The sequence below is a fragment of the Alligator sinensis genome, unplaced genomic scaffold (genome assembly GCF_000455745.1).
Source record: "Alligator sinensis unplaced genomic scaffold, ASM45574v1 scaffold1112_1, whole genome shotgun sequence".
NCBI classification, from domain to species: Eukaryota; Metazoa; Chordata; order Crocodylia; family Alligatoridae; genus Alligator; species Alligator sinensis.
In genome coordinates, this window is record NW_005842327.1 from 579,702 (window position 1) to 596,640 (window position 16,939).

Genomic DNA, 16,939 nt, shown 5'->3' on the forward strand with positions numbered 1-16,939 from the left:
GCTGTTGCAACCTAGATCTCTCCTCAGCAGAGACAGCCAACTTTACCAAATTATTTTACAAGTTGTGTTGTTGCTCATCAGGGTTAGTGATCCAAGCTCATTTTCAATTTTGATCTTAACCTTAGGTCTCAAGAGATGAAAGACTAGTTGCCTTAAGCTATTTCACCATCTAATCTTGTTGAACATGCTTTATATTAAAATTACTTCTTCATAGTTTCAGTCATAGACGTCAACCTTAAGTTAGAATACTGTACAATCCATTCCTGTTCCACTATTGACAGTACTGGCCTTTAGTGTATGTCTGTGAAAGAGAAAACAAATATGTACTATACACAAAGACTTAATCTTTTTATAATCACTTCTTTTTTAGTAGCCAATGCAGGCATGAAACAGTTTAAACAAATGCAACCATTCTTCTTGCCTGTATCCCACTACTTTTTTGGTCATTGCAGTATTTCAGTACTCATGTTCATGAAAAATGTATAGTTTGTTCTTACATCTTTCTCATCAGCAAATGAGTTAATTTAATTTGTTCCATGAGAGCCAGTAATATAACAGTGGACCATTTTACACTGAACCAATGTCTTTGTTGAAGTGTATTCTGATAATCTAATATAATGCTGCTCACAATTTGTTTTGCTTTGCAAGTTATTCAAGTAATCCAGCAACACATTCATTTCCAGGCTTATCAGGGGGGTCGGGCTAGAAGATCTATTAGGTCCCTTCCGACCCTGAAACTATGAAACTATAAGTTACAAGTTTGGTGTGATTATGTCAGAAAGGATTGATTTCATGTGGTTCACTGGCTTCCACAATAGCACTAATTTGCATTCCTAGAAAAGTTTTGTAGCTATTTCACATGAATAGGATATAATTGCCTCCAGGAGAAAAGGTTGCTGTGTCTTGAGTTAATTCCATCTGCTTTAGGAGAATAAGAATGTAAAGCTATAGAAACCAAATATAATGGGTTGGGAAATAGAATTGGGCATCTGTCTCTTCATTATCAATGCTTCTGAGCACCAAGATATAAATTCAGATTTAGGTGAGCTTATCTCTCATTCAAGGGCTGTTTTTATAAGAAAAGTGATTTTTCTAAAAATGGCATTATTGTATCTAATTGACTTCAGAACAAATGTTGGGGTTGGAGAAGGTAGTGGCTGGAGCACTGTACTCTCTCTAACTGGCTGATTCAACTCAGAGCATGCCCAGACTGCTCTAATTCTAATTGTGGCAGAGACTTAAGGAGCTATAACCAGCTCTCTGTCTGCCCCTATTCTGTTCTCAGATGCTGAACACAGCAGAGAATCTGACCCAACAGCTCCCTCAGCTCTAGCTGGGTAAACACAGGGCTACGGCATATTGCCCTATATTTGGTGCTTATGTGCTTCACTTAAGTCTCCCAGAAAACACCTGAAATATATTGATGGATTTTACTTTAATGACAACAGTGCAGATAGTAGTGTGTGAGATGTCAGAACACTGATTTCTTTGCTTTTATAAACTAGAAATTATAGGCAAAAAGTAATGTTAACAAAGATATAAGGAACCATTATTCTGGCAATACAGGGGAGCTGTAAAAGCAGTCTTTAAGGAGAATAGACAGAATATAGAGAAGTATTGATCAGAGAGTCTAATATAGATATCAAGTATTTGCTTGAGGAAATAAATCTGTATGTACTTACCAGTGAAATGTTGATGATGATAGAGATAAGTAAGTAGAGGTTTGGAAAGAATAGATCATGATAGTAGTTACTAGTTTGGTAAGTGGTCATAGTGCCTGATCTAAGTCTCTTTGAAATCAATGGAAGGCTTGCACAAAACTATAGCAGGAGACAGCTCCTGCCAGGAAGAACTCACAGTATATAAGACCTGTATTATGCAGATACTTGCCACATACTTTACTCTGAAGACTTGTCCCAATGAAAACAAAGGGACTAATAATGTACTTAAGTTAATTTAAACAGGATCCCACTATACCTATTTTCATAGTCAGATTTAGATACAGTCTTGCCTGACAGTCTGCTTGAGGAGATGAAATGATATTGTTTGGAGAGCCTACTTTAGTATGTGATTAAAAATTTGCCTGTGGTCTGAAGGCAAACAGGTAATTCATAATAAAGCTTGAACTACAGAGGTATTAAGCACAATTCTACAGGGATAGGTATTGGGGCCTCTACAACCTAATAATTAATTTAGGAGAATATTGAATGTTAATCAAATTAGTGGACAATAACAAATAATGAGAGATTGCAAACCATTGGAGGGTAAAAAGAGGATACAGAATGATCTAAAGAGTTGAAGGGTATGTGCAAATAACAATGGGGAAAGATTTAATTTAGATAAATGCAAAGTAATACCCCTAGGGAATACTAATATCAAATAAATAAATGAGAGATTGTTTGTTAAGGAGCAATATCTTGGAAGAGGTCCTTACGTGATAACAGACGATAAATTAAAGACAAGGTCAAAATGTGATAGTATTGCAAATAAATGCACTTCCAGTTTATAGAAAGATAAAGTAAGCAGCTACTGTCTCCATATATAGGGTAGTAACCTCACAGATGTGGCCAAATTAAGGGCAGAATTGGAGTTTTGCACACATTATTCCATGTCTAGATATCTTTTAAGGGTGCCATGCATTGTTAGCACTGTTAGGTGTGCAGACATGATTCACAAGATAAAAAACAGATTTAAAAAAGGAACCGTAGTGGTAAAAATATTCTGTCCAATTGCCATCTTTCTTGAGTTCTATTAGTTTCCTGTAGTCAAAAAAACAAATGCAAACTAAGAGCTGGGATTTTTTGATGGGTATCTTGAGCTTATCAGGGGTACCTTGAGCCTAAAAATGTTTAGAACCACTACAATAAAGGGCAAAGAATTATTTTGTGTGTAAAGGACAACTAATGTCAACCATTGATCCTCCTGGATCATGGTGTATGCACGAGGGCCACTCAGACCTTTAATGCATATGCCTGAGCAAGATTTTTTTTGGAGGAGTGGAGGCTGCCCAAACCTTCCATTCTTCCTTTAGGCCACTGAGGCAGAATCCAAAAAGCAGACTGAGTCCCGATGTTTGGTGCCTCCATGGCTGTAGTTGCGTAAGTGTCTGGGAACTGAACCTAGGTCTCCTGTGTGGTACACAAGGATTTGAACCACAGGGGACTCCAAAGGACAACTAACAATTTATATTAAAAAATAAGCACTGAAAATGGAAAATGAGGTTTTGACAGCAAGGGAGAAAAATAACATCCTAATAATAAGGTTGATTAGACAATGAAATGTTTACTGTAAGCATTTACTTAGAGACACCCCTACCTGGATTAGAAGCATTCAAAATTGGACATTTAACAGGTTTAGTGTAGAAGCCAATCTTGCATTAGTGCAGGGGGGTTGGTCTTGATAACTTAGGCTACTTCTAATAATCTATTATGTGGAGGACCGTAATCAAAATGTCTCTATTTTTGTTTATAGCTGCAAAGCTCAAAGAAATTTGAACTCATTCTTTGCCATTGTTATGGGTCTCAACACTGCATCTGTCAGCCGACTGTCTCAGACTTGGGAGGTAAGCTATATCTCTGCACCCTTCAGATCTTGTCAAAACTCTATATTACACAAAAAAAAATGGTGATATCTTCTTTTTTTTAAAAATATTTATTTTCCATGATGAAATCAAATGGAAAGAGGAAATCAGCATACAGGCTTTGGCATGATATGTAAAGTTCTACCACCTAGGAAGTTGAATGGATTTAAACTAAGCCTTGAAAAAGTTATAAATAAGTTTTAAAGAAGATCATAGGATTATAGGAAAGTCGGGCTAGGAGGGAACCTCTTGAGGTCATCTAGTTTGAGGGAACCTCTTGAGGTCATCTAGTCCAGACCCCCTGCTTGAGGTACAATCATTCCTGACTAAACTATCGCAGCCAAGTGTTTGTCTAACCTGCTTTTGAAAATGTCCAAGGATGGAGATTTCACAATTTTTCTAGGTGACCTATTGTAATGCTTGACCACCCTCATAGTCAGAAAATTCCTCTTAATCTACAACCCACATTTCCCCTGGTGAAGCTTGAGGGCATTGATCCTAGCCCGTTCCCTATGACCACAGAGAAAACTCATGTCCATCCTCTCTGTAGTCACCCTTCAGGTATTTGAAGACTGTTATCAATCTTCCTCAGTCTTCTCTTCTCCAGAGTAAAGAACCTTAATTCCTTTAGCCTTTTCTCATAAGTCTTACCTCCAAGGGTCCTGATCATTGTTGTTACTCGGTGCTGGACTCTTTCCAATCTGTCCATGTGCTTCTTGAAGTGTGGGACCCAACACTGGACACAGTACTCCAGATGAGGCCTTGCCTAGTGCCAAATAGAGTTAAAGAATCACTTTGTTTAATTTGCAAGTGGTACTCTTATTTATACAACCCAGTATGCTGTTGGGGTTTTTTGTAACAAGAGCACACTGTTGCTCATATTCAGCTTATTCCACTGTATTCTCCAGATCCTTCTCTGCAGTACTGCAGCCTGGCCATTCATTCCCCTGTGTTTGTGCATGCAGTTATTCCATCCCAAGTGTATGCCTTTGCATTTGCCCTTGTTGAATCTCATCTGATTGATTAACGACTATTTATCCAGTCTATCCAGGACTTTCTGGATCCTAGCCGTACCTTCTAGAGTGTCTGCAACTCCATCCAACTTGGTGTTGTCTGCAAATTTGCTACACATGCACTTAATCCCATCATCCAAATCATTAATGCAGATGTTAAATGATACTGGGCCCTACACAGACCCCTAAGAAACCTTACTTGATACCTCCTTCCAACTAGACATTGAGCCATTGATGGCTACTTATTAAGTACAATGATCTAACCAGTTATGTATCTACCGTATAGTACTTTCAACTAGTCTGTATTTCCATAGGGAATGAGAATGTTGTAGGCAGTGTCAAAGGCCTTGCTAAAGGCAAAATATATCATATCCATTGTTCTCCCCCATTCTCAGAGTATGTTACCTTATCATAGAAGGAAATCAGGTTAGTCAGGTATGACTTCGTCTTGATGATAGAGAGGAAGATAAAAGAGGTCTCCAAGATCAGTGAGTCATCCTAGAATTTTAAAAGGTGTCAAAGCAGAACTGGTTAACAGGCCAGTTCTGCAATAAGGTGGAAAAGGCTACTTTAAATTTAAACAATGAATAATCTCCAAAGAAAACTTGTTGCATATAAAAAAAATTATTAAAAAAATTATAAAATAAAAGACATAGTTGTACATTACACTAAATATATTCTTGTTCAGTTTTTGATTTTGAACAAAGAGGTTAGGAAAAGGGGCATGAATAACTTATTAGAGGACAGAGATTAACTGTTAATTGTTTCCCCAGGGAAGAGATGATATTAAGAGTAGGGTCCCACTGGGGTCTGTGTTTATACATCTGCTTTTGTATCCAAATAAATTACAGGGTGGTGATACCTGCAGAATTTGCTGATGATCCCCAATTCAGGGAAGTGATAACTATTTTTTTTTAATAAAAAATGTGGGGAAAACAGTAAAAAAGCCAGCAATATTGCAAAAAAAAAAAAAAAAAAAGGAATTTATAATAGAAACCGACATAAACCACATACAATGGATTCTAGTATCAAAGATAACCTCAGATCAAAACAGCAGAATCTGAAACCTTTGAAAGGGGCTCAGCAATATTAAGAGCAAAATTATCTCCACGCATACAAAATTTCACAGAAGGAAAAAGTAAATATCAATGAGTCCAAATACTGAACATAACAGCCTTTAAATCAGTTGATGGATCCAAACATTTAGAGAAATCTGGAAATCTCAGGGTAATTGTAGTGAAAGTCATAGAATTATAGAAAACAAGGATTGGAAGGGACCTCAGAAGGTCATCTAGGCTACTTGTATCCACATCCTTTCTGTAGTGGGGTGCCCAATCTAGACACAGAACTCCAGATGTGGCCTTACCAGTGCTGAATAGTGGGAGAGAATCACTTCCCTTGATATGCTGGCAAAACTCCTACTAATGAAGCCCAATATACCTTTAGCCTTCTTGGTAACAAGGGCACACTGTTGGCTCATATTCAGCATATTGTCCACTGTAACCCTCAGTTCCTTTTCTGCAGAGCTGCTGCTTAGCCAATCAGTCCCCAGCCTGTAGTGGTGCATGGGATTGTTCCGTCCTAAGTTCAGGATGTTGCACTTCTCCTTATTGAACCGCATGAGGTTACTCTTTGTCCAATCCTCAAATTTGTCAAGGTCTCACTGAATCCTAGCCCTATCCTCCAGTGTATCCACTACTTTTCCCACCTTAGTGTCATCTGCAAACTTGCTGAGGGTGCACTCTATCTCATCTCCCAGGTCATTGATGAAAATATTAAACAAAACCAGCCCCAGGACTGACCCCTGGGGCACTCCACTTGATACCGGCTGCCAACTAGACATTGAGCCATTGACTGCTACCCTCTAAGCCCAATGATCCAGGCATTTTTCTATGCACCTTACAGTCCATTCATCCAAACTGTACTTTCTTAGCTCGCTTGTGAGAATGTTGTAGGAGACTGAATGTTGAGCATCTGTCAGGTTTCCTGAGGGTTGCAAGGTGGGGAGCCTGAGGCCGGGCGTTTTGCAGGGCCTGGTTTCTGCATTCAGAGCGCGCACAAAATGATTTTGAAAGCAAATGTAGACTGTATTCTGGGAATCAGCACATTTTCCCTGGAAGATATTGGGGACAGAGGCAAACACTAGGTTGTCATTGTAGCAGGGTCAAATGGCTGGTATAACTACAAATACCAGGCTGATGTGTGCCACAGTTACCAGATTGTGTACTGGAATGGTATTCCAGAAAAACAGATTATTGTCATGATGTATGACAACATCGCAGAAAGCGATGAAAATCCAACCGAAGGCATTTTGTCACCAATACACCCAGTGGCACATATGTGTACAAGGGACTGCTAAAGGACTACACAAAAGAGGATGTTACTCCAAAAAATGTCTTTGCTGTTCTGAGAAGTTAAAGTCATCCCTACTGCATAATTTGCTAATTTACCCTTACTACTTAGAGCAGTGGTGCTCAGCCTTCCAGCCCCATGGTCTGGATGAGTGGCATGGGGCCAGTCTGTGGGCCAGATCCCATGCATGCACAGGGTCAGTCCACAGGTGCCATCTCGTACACCAGCTAGATTCTGTATATCAGCTCTGGATGCAGAATGCCCCATGCACACCAACGCAGTCATCCCACTGCACACCAACGCAGTCTAGTGTGCCAGGCTGCATCGTCTGACCCACAGGGCTCCCCACTAGTTTGGGAATTTGGCAGCTGGAGATCAGCAATTCATGCTGCCACCACTCCTCCCACTAAATTTCTGGCCTCGGAGGAAACCTGTGTGTCCAATTACAGAGCTCTGTGGGCCAGAGTTTGAGCACCACTAACTTGACATCAAGATACTTTTGCCTACCCATCTGTCTGCCTTCATCCTGCTCTCTGGGGACTACTATAAGGTGTGGCGCAGGAATAACACTGAAACAAAGGTGCGCTGGCAGCCTATTTTTGAGCCCTTCCTTATTCAAATATGTGGCATTCTGCTGCGTTGGCAATTGTGCAGCTCCTGAACCTAGGGTAAACTTCAGCTTCTAAGAACAAAACGTGAGTTACCAGAGCAAGAACAGTACTTGTACATAGATTAGAAATGGATAAGCTGTTTTCATTAAAACTGCCTCTGTATCACATAAAATAAGTATATGTACCTTTATTTTCCTTTGGAAAATATATGTAGCCACAGCTATTTGCATACAACTTTATAATTTGTAAAATTATACTGAAGAGGAATATTTCAAAACCTCAAAGCATATAAGCATTGATAATTTGGCTGCTAGGAAACAGAGCGATATTTTTAAATTAATCGTAATTACTTACACATGCAGGTTTAGAAACCTAAGTTCAAGCAACCTGTAAAAAATCAAGCCATGCTAAATATGTGCTTGCATTTTGAAATAGGTGGCTGTATTCCCAGTCAGCCTTTACTACTTCGGGGCTCTGTATTCAGTGAGTTACATCAGTACCTACATTTCCATGAGTTAAGACAAAAATGAAGAGGGTTTTGTGTGTTTTAATTATACAGCACTAGTACATTAACAAATAGTGTGTAATGCTGGAAAACTAGTATTCTCAATTATTTTGATTCTCCTCTTTCTTATACCCAGATAAAGGATTAATACCACTGGAGTTATTGAAATTTCCCAGTATATGTAAAAGGAGAAGCAGAAGCAGGGTCTTTCATTTGTATGGTTGGGTTGTAAGTTCACATTTTAGGAAAAGAGTGATTATTTGAAATTATTCAAATTGCATCTGATATCTTGACGATCTAAATTGTTCGCCTGTGGTGTTATTTTTGTGTGAACAAATGTATTGAGATAAATGGGGCAGACATGAAAGTTAGTAAAGAAAATGAAAACAGATGTTAGGAAGCAATTTTCATAAAAGAATCATGAATGAGTGGAATCTCAGAAGGCAAGACTTCTGAATCTAATGCACTGGTATCACTCTAAACATTATTCATAATTAGGGATTTTAGTATTGAGAAAAGAATGACAACTGACTGGAAAAGTGGCCTGTTAATATTTTTTATTAGATACTTCAGATGAGATGATCTCAGGAAAAAAGATCTGCATTTTTATGCGTATTTGCTTTCTTTGGTCTCAATTTCTTTTTCTTTTCCCACGGCAGAAAATCCCTGGGAAGTTTAAGAAACTCTTCACCGAACTTGAAAGTTTGACAGTAAGTACAGTGGTAGTGCCAGAAAATATTACCTTTCTAGGTATGAACCCGCTTTCTTCTTTCTTATTAAATTGGCTGTCATTGTATTTGCCATAGACGACATGCATCTCCAAAGTGCTACTGTGGTCTGAAATGCACCCTACACTGTTGTGAACTGACACAGGAGAAGATAAAGTGCTGTCAATTCCTCTAGTCTAGTATAATATGGAAGTAATTCCGGTGCCAACTAGCTAATCACTAGTCCTTCCCTACCTAAGAAAAATGTGTTCAAATAATCATTCTTACCAGAGTCAATAGAGGGAAGTAGTTAGTAGACAAAGAGGATGCCTGTACATGAGCGTGGGGACTGCTCCAATGCGCTGTAATTACAGCACATCAGAGCAGACTCAATTAATCAAGTCTGCCGGAGCGTGGTAATTACTGGACTCCAGCAGCCTCTTGGATCTTGTGGATCAGCATCCCTGCAATTCAAAACAATGGTGGGGGCACTTGAACTAAAGCTCATTAAATGAGCTTTAGTTCAAGCACCCATACTGCCATTTTGAAGTACAGGGACAGATAAACGAGATGCTGTGCCACTTTAATTAGAGTGGCCCTCACCCCCCGAGCACATGTAAGAGTGTCCAGAGGGATTAGGCAAGAAAAAAATGAAAACAAATCAAGGTTTAGGGCCTAATTTTGCTGTCCTTACTACTGCTAAATATCTACTTCATTAGCTAAACCTTTTTTTATTTGCAAGGGGTATTCATGTTGTAAGATACTATTGAATGTGAGAGTGGCAACATCTGGCCCTAAATGATTTTTTCTTGTTTGCGTACTAATTACAAGGTTAGACACCTAGGGCACGTCCCCACAAGCACACATGTGCAAGAGCGCACGTCTCCCACGGGACAAACAGCAGCAGCACATATTTGTGCCACTGCTATTTGTCCCCGGGCATGCCCTTGCACAAATGCTCTAGTGTGTGGCAAAGGGACCCAGGTGGGGTAGGGGAGGCTGGGGCTAGCATCTAGGCTGGCCCCAGCAGCCTTACCTGGGGTTCTGGGCAGCAGCAGCACTGAGCCAATTACTCAGAGCCTGGCCAGCAGCCAGAGCATGGCTTTGGCCAGCCAGGCTCTGGTTTCTGACAGCATATGCTGCTGCCATGTGTGTCGCACTGCTTTTTTTAGCAGAGGGTTTTTTTTGACACCACACTCGTGGGGCATGGCCCTTGGTTGTTTACAGAAGTTGCTTTTTTCACCATTACAGTGTTTTATTTCTGTGACTTAACAGAAGTGCACAGCTTTACAACACTTTAAAAATGGGTACAGACCTTTAAATTAACCCTTCTTAAATGAGATATTAAATTTGAAGGACTGTATTTTACAGCACTTCAGCAACCTACAGTGCTTTAAATAACTTCTGTACACTGGAGTCTACCCAGAGCTGCTTCTCTATGGAGCACTGCTTGCTCCCTAGCCTGGAAAGTGCAGAGAGGCTCAGAGCCCACATCTTCCCCCACCCCCAACTGCATTTCTGTCATGTTTAAGAGTGCTTTAACTTTATAATGCTATAAAAAGTGCTCTAGATTACAGTGCTATAAAATGTGTACAGAGCACTTCTATACACACCCTTATACAGTAATTACCATAAAGATTGAAATGTGCACAGAGTATTTGTTTATAGCATAAATTAAAAGGAGTTTTAGAATCACTTACATTGCATGGAATGCTAAACCACCTTCTCCTATTTTGTCTTGAAATATGTAGGGTATATTGTACTGCTTGAAGGGTTGATTTTTCATCAATAGTATATTTTTAAGTGTTTTGCTAGAAATTAAACTGAAGAGATTCTGCTAGTATTAGTGATGTAAGGAAATTACAAAGCAGTCAAAAGGTGAATTTCTCATGCAGTTGTTTCCCATTTCGGAGCTATTTCATCTACAGGAACATAATCATTTCTGTTTCCTTCATTGTTTACATTTCTTGTTCAGTTTAGTAAGTCACCCCTCCTAGTAAACCTTTATCTACATAATTTCCCAAAGAAACCTGTTATATCTAAATCATTTTCTGATCGTAAGCCTCTAATGGATTTAGACTTACTCTTTTTATAGCCTATTGATTTTTCTTTCTATTATCAAAATGGTTTTGTAGGACCCTTCTCTGAATCACAAAGCCTACAGAGATGCATTCAAGAAAATGAAATCTCCGAAAATTCCTTTCATGCCCTTACTCCTGAAAGGTAATTTTAAAGCTTGTCTGCCTTCCTTTGCCATGTAATTCCATCTATAAAAATATATAATGTTAGTTCTAATAAGTGTAAGATTATTATTCCATATGATAAATATGCTTTAACTGCAATGACATGTTAGAGATATGGTAGCACTTTTTTTCAGATAGTAAGCAGCTGCCTATTAAAATTAGGTAAAAATAACATTTTCCCCATTGCTTTCAAACTTTAGAGCCATCCCAATCCCTTTATACATGATGCAGTGCTTGCCTTCTTCCCCACACTGAGTTCTAAGTTGATCCCCTTTAGCCTGGAAGAGAGAATTTTTTGTGTCTTGAATGATACCATTTGGATGTGGTTGGTACATGCAAATAACAATTGGGTACCAAAGTGTGAATGTATAGCCAGAGCAAAGATTATTATTGACATTGATACAATATCATTACATGAATGTACAACAGTAGATTTTATATAAAAAATCTATCCTTTTTGCCTACCAAAAAATACATGGTGCTTATGAATACAGAGGACTTTCAGCTTGCTCCTCACAGGTCTGAGAAGGATAATGAACAACTGGTTCAACACAGTGAGTAAGGTGGCTAATTAAGTGGCAGGGACTTCAAGTCTCTCATTACCTTGGATTCATTAATTATTAATCAAATACTTCAAGTATCCCATTACCTTGGATTCATTAATTATTAATCAAACTCACTTTGATCATGACAAATTCATTTAATATTCCTGTATTCCAGAAGTGTCCTCTTTAGTCCATTCATTATACCCTGGTTACAGCTGAATACATTTAAAGTGTTTTCAAGGGATGATTCTTCAAATAAACTGGATGTCTGAGAGCTTCATAGTTGGTAGAGTTGGAAGGGACCTGAGCAGGTCATCAAGGCTCCCAGTCTTCAAAGAGATTTTTGTGTATTGAGGTGAATTGTAGTTGTTATAATTAAAGATCAAGACCTTACAGTGGAATATGCCCTTGAATACTACCTGTCCCACCTGACAGAGAGGACAAACACAAACAAGCAATCAGATTCACTGAAACCTGTGCATGTTCTCTGCCGATCATTTCTGCACACTGATGTTGGATCACTACATGAATACATCCCCTGGTATATGTTCATTTAAAAATGACACGGGCTCTGATCCCTGATCTCAATAGTTGCGCCTCTTTCCATGCCACATGGACATTCATAGATTCATAGATGTTAGGGTCGGAAGAGACCTCAATAGATCATCGAGTCCGACCCCCTGCATAGCCCGTTCCAGACCTTGGCCACTCGAACTGTGAAGAAGTTCTTCCTAATGTCCAATCTAAATCTGCTCTCTGCTAGCTTGTGGCCATTATTTCTTGTAACCCCTGGGGGCGCCCTGGTGAATAAAACCTCACCAATTCCCTTCTGTGCCCCCATGATGAACTTACAGTCAGCCACAAGGTCACCTCTCAACCTTCTCTTGCGGAGGCTGAAAAGGTCCAGGTGCCCCAGTCTCTCCTCCCATATGAGTGGCCCTTCTCTGGACCCTCTCCAGGTTATCCACATCCCTCGTGAAGTGTGGCGCCCAAAACTGCACACAGTATTCCAACTGCAGTCTGACCAGCGCCCAATAGAGGGGAAGTATCACCTCCTTGGATCTGTTCGTCATGCATCTGCTGATGCATGATAAAGTGCCATTAGCTTTTCTGATGTCTTCGTCACACTGCCGACTTATGTTCATCTTGGAGTCCACTAGGACTCCAAGATCCCTTTCTGCTTCCGTTCCACCAAGCAGGTCATTTCCTAGGCAGTAGGTATGCTGGACATTTTTCCTCCTTAGGTGCAGCACTTTGCATTTCTCCTTGTTGAATTGCAGGAGGCGTGATTTGGGGATCAGGGATCAGTTCCCAGTGGCACCATTACAACTTGCCAGTGCAGGGGTAGGGCTGGGATTATGATCCTGGCAAAATAAAAGCCAAGCGCCCACAACCCCGTGTGACCCTGGGCTGTCCCAGGGCCAACAATCAACTGATTGAGACCCCAGGTCATCAGTTTGAGACCCCAGGTTTTCCTGGGGCCAGGTCCAACAATCAGCTGATTGTCAGCTCCAGCCTTGGGACCACACTGGGACCTGGCTGTAACAGGGGTTGTATCAGCTGATTGTCAGCACTTACTTTGGGGCAGCCCTGGACATTCTACATGTTCAGTTTAAGGTACTATGCAAACGATCCTTAAAAAATTCTACATGCTGTGTGGAACACTTATGGCTTGTTTACCATTTTATGGTACCTTAAATTAGGTGCATGTTTAGCACCCTTGTCATTTATGCTGGGATTAGAATGCTAATCATGACATAAATGTAATATAAAGAGAGGCCCTAAATTTGCACGCCAGTGCAAGATTGTATATAAGAACTAGCACACAAGTATTATGATCTTTCATCTCTCAAATATGTATGGGAAACAAGAAACTCTTTACAAAATATGTATGGGAAACAAGAAACTCTTTACAAAATGTTACTCTAATCCCCTTTAATACAGAATGTCATTTGTCAAGGTTGATAGCGCCAAATGAATCCATAATACTTTTTAGTTTGTTTCCTTTGACTGTCCATATAAATATTTATCTGTTCAGTGTTACATTACAGTATAAATAAAATGCTTGTTGATAGCTTAAAAACCATTAGCAACCCTACAATAGCAAAATCATTTATTCAAGTGAAGGAAGAACAAAAGATGATTTGGAGAGGAAACAGATTTAAGTTTGAATAGGTGGAAAGGCAGCAAGGAGCTTTTTTTTTCCCCCTCTAATTATGAAGAATACACTGATGGTGTCTTTTTAAAGTTAATTGAATGTAAACACAAAGACTTGTTACTACAAAGATACAGCTTTTGAAAATCAGACTGATTTTTTCAAATACTTAATAAAAGTGTTTCACCCTCACAGCACAACATGGATGCAATTTTCTGCTCTGCTGCATTTATCTAGACTCTTTGGTAGCAAAGCATATTTCTGTTCCCCCCCGCTCCCCCTTGAAAATAATCACTGCAGTCTTTAAAGAAAGAGCATAGAATGGAACTGTCCTGGTTTTTCTATTTTCAGGAAGAAGCTTTTCTTCATTAGCATTGGCAAAGGCTCACCTGCACTGCATCATTATAAAACGTTGTTGTTGTTTGTTTCCCTGAATACATATTGCCATTAAGGAGAAGTTCTGCCTGGTCCTTATATATAGGTTTACAGTGGGAGCAAAAAAGGAAACAGAGGGGCACATCCTTGGAGCTTCTTTTTTTTTGGCTGTGAGATCCAGTCATAATTGCAGTCCTTGCACAGAGAAACTGTACCCTATGGGAACACAGAATGCTCCAAAGCAGGCAAGGAGGAGCTGTGGGCCATGCCTTGCTCACCTCACCACCTTCTGAGTTAGCCTTGGAACTGGGCCAGGGGAGAAGTCTATATCTGTACAAAGATACAGAAGCAGACATGCTTGTCTTATTTGCTGAGGAATTCAGGCTGGCATACTGCTTGCCTGAAGCAGTTACATCCTACTGCTCTCCTCAGAATGGGGAAGCTCTACCCTAGCATATGGTTCTGCCTAATGAATTCTTGTTGAGGGTTTCCACCAGCATATTAAGCTATTAGCATTTCCATTATAAGTAACTGCAAAATCCCCTCCAGGCACACAATGAATCTTTAATACAAAAGAAGGTAAATACGTTCTGATTTTATGGTACAGGATGAGAGAAAACACAAGAAGTTCATTATTTCAGCTTGAAATCTTTTTCAGTCCTGAACTCTGATTGCATTGAGACTGATGCTGTCCTGCACCTATGCTGGCAGAGGGGACCAAATGGTTAGAACATGGGTTTCTTGGATACCACAGTGATAAGCAAGGCACAAATGCTTAGATGGGCAGGCAGATTGGTATGTTGTCATTGTACATGTGATTTCATAGCAAACCACTGAGCAATAGATATTTCCCAATTATTTAGTGCCATTTGTAAGTTGGAAAACATGGCTTATAATCTCCTGATTCCATTAATGGCAACACATCATTTTACCATAGTTGTGTCACAAAAGCATCTTGCTATTGCAGGTACCAGTATATATGGTTCTTAGATACTTTTCTATGATCCAAGTAGTTCTACTATATAAGCTTGCAAAGGTTAGAGTCTTCACATGTACTTCAGCAAGGGGGAGTAAATAGCTTTAAATCAAGGTAACACTGTAAACGCCACTTAGAAACAGTTTTGCCTCTTTTCTTCCTTGATATACTGCTTTCAGTTTGCACTTTTGTCCATTCCTCACATTATCATTATCCTCACATTGTGCCCTAGAAATAGACGGGGAAAAACTTGGTGCCAAGAGTCTACAGAGATCAATCTTGGTGCCTCTGCCAAGGTGAAGTTTTGAACTCAGCAGATTTTTTTTGTCACTTCTCCCTCGGGACGTAGAGTCCCGCCAACAGAGCTCTATACTTATGGATCTCAAGCCACAGCCCTGGTTCCTACCACTGACTCCACTAGCAGCACCAGTAAATCCATAATGTTCACAGTGCATGAAACTTGCACATATACAACTACTATGCTCCCCTCCCTAGCAAACTACATTTGATATGTACAGTCCTCTGGTACGTTTGATAGAAAGAAAGTCATATGAAAATCACAGAAATTAGGTTTAGTGAGAAACAAATTTACATTCCATACTTGAAATTCCTCTTGATCAAATGTATCGACAATGTTGCTATATAGAATAAATGTTCTGTTTCTCATGAAAACAACTGGTGCTAGCGTTCTGTTTCCTTTCAGTAAAAAAAGATGATATAGTTTCACATGCTTACAGGACAGTTTTGTTCCATTTTTATTTTATTATTGTTTTGTCAACAATTTATTTTTTATATGTAAAAAACTGAACAAATCCACCAAAAATAGCAAATAAATATCTTTTTTTTTCTCATTTTTAGATGTAACATTCATCCATGAAGGAAATAAAACTTTTCTGGATAACCTTGTTAATTTTGAAAAACTGGTAAGTAAATTTGCCATTCCTATTTTATGAGGAAATCTGTGCTTCCTTGTCTCCTGCGAAGCATGAAGTTGTGGTAACCAAGAACAGACCCCCCTCGCCCTCCCACCCCATTCATCATTTTACCTGAGCTTAATTAGAGAGGGAGGGATTACAAACCATGTTTGTCCTCAGCTAAATTCTCACATTGTTATTTCCTCCCGTCTCAACTCAGTCTTCTCTTCTTTTCTTGAAGCAGCCAGGAGCAGGTAAATCCAGTTTAATGGTCACCACTACTATGTTAATTCCAGATATTTCAAATTAAAATAGAGTTTAGAATTTATGATCTAGGCTAAAAGATAAGAGTTTCTGGGTAGACCTGACATTAGCTAATTCTGTTAAAGGAATTAGCTTAAGCTGGCTTTGCTGGTATAAGCTATATCTATTCTAGGAGGGTTTGCCAGCAGAGCTATACCAGCAAACCTGTAGTAGCATAGGCTTAGTCTACATAATAGCCCTGCTGTTTCACTATTGGTGTGGACACAACAGAAGGAACTGTGCGGGCCGGGAGCGCCCCGAGCCCTTTTTCGCGCTGCACGCGGGCTGTGGCTAGCAGCCCGGGCACGCGGGGGCGGAGAGGGAAGGCCTTCGCTCTGGAATTAGGCACGGACGCGTATCGGTAGTTTAAAAGATTGTTTACTTACACCGAGATGGCAATGGTGTAGGCTGGAAAGCTTGATTAAGTTGCAGTTACAGACAAACAACACAGACGGTCTCGTGGAGGTTGCTAGGCTCCACGGTGCAGAGCTCCGGATGCTCTGGGTGAACAGGCCACCAATGTAGAAATCGTAAATACGTCTTATATTAGTCGCGCTCGAAGACGGGAAGAGGTGGGCGGTGGATCAGGCCGCCACGCTCCTCTGGATCTCACACAGGGTTTCTATTACCCTGCCGTGTACCCAGAGTCCCCACGAGATG

The 16,939-nt window shown here is 39.9% G+C and overlaps 1 protein-coding gene across 2 annotated transcripts in view; it reads left to right on the forward strand.

The window, feature by feature from the left end:
• The window catches only part of RAPGEF5 (Rap guanine nucleotide exchange factor 5), a 265,239-nt gene that overhangs the window by 232,662 nt on the left and 15,638 nt on the right, over positions 1–16,939 (forward strand). For both annotated transcript variants that reach the window (XM_025210018.1, XM_006028585.3), the window contains 4 exons: positions 3,472–3,562; positions 8,721–8,771; positions 10,904–10,991; positions 15,921–15,985. In XM_025210018.1, the coding sequence (XP_025065803.1) occupies positions 3,472–3,562; positions 8,721–8,771; positions 10,904–10,991; positions 15,921–15,985 (295 nt within the window). The remainder of the gene's footprint in view (positions 1–3,471; positions 3,563–8,720; positions 8,772–10,903; positions 10,992–15,920; positions 15,986–16,939) is intronic.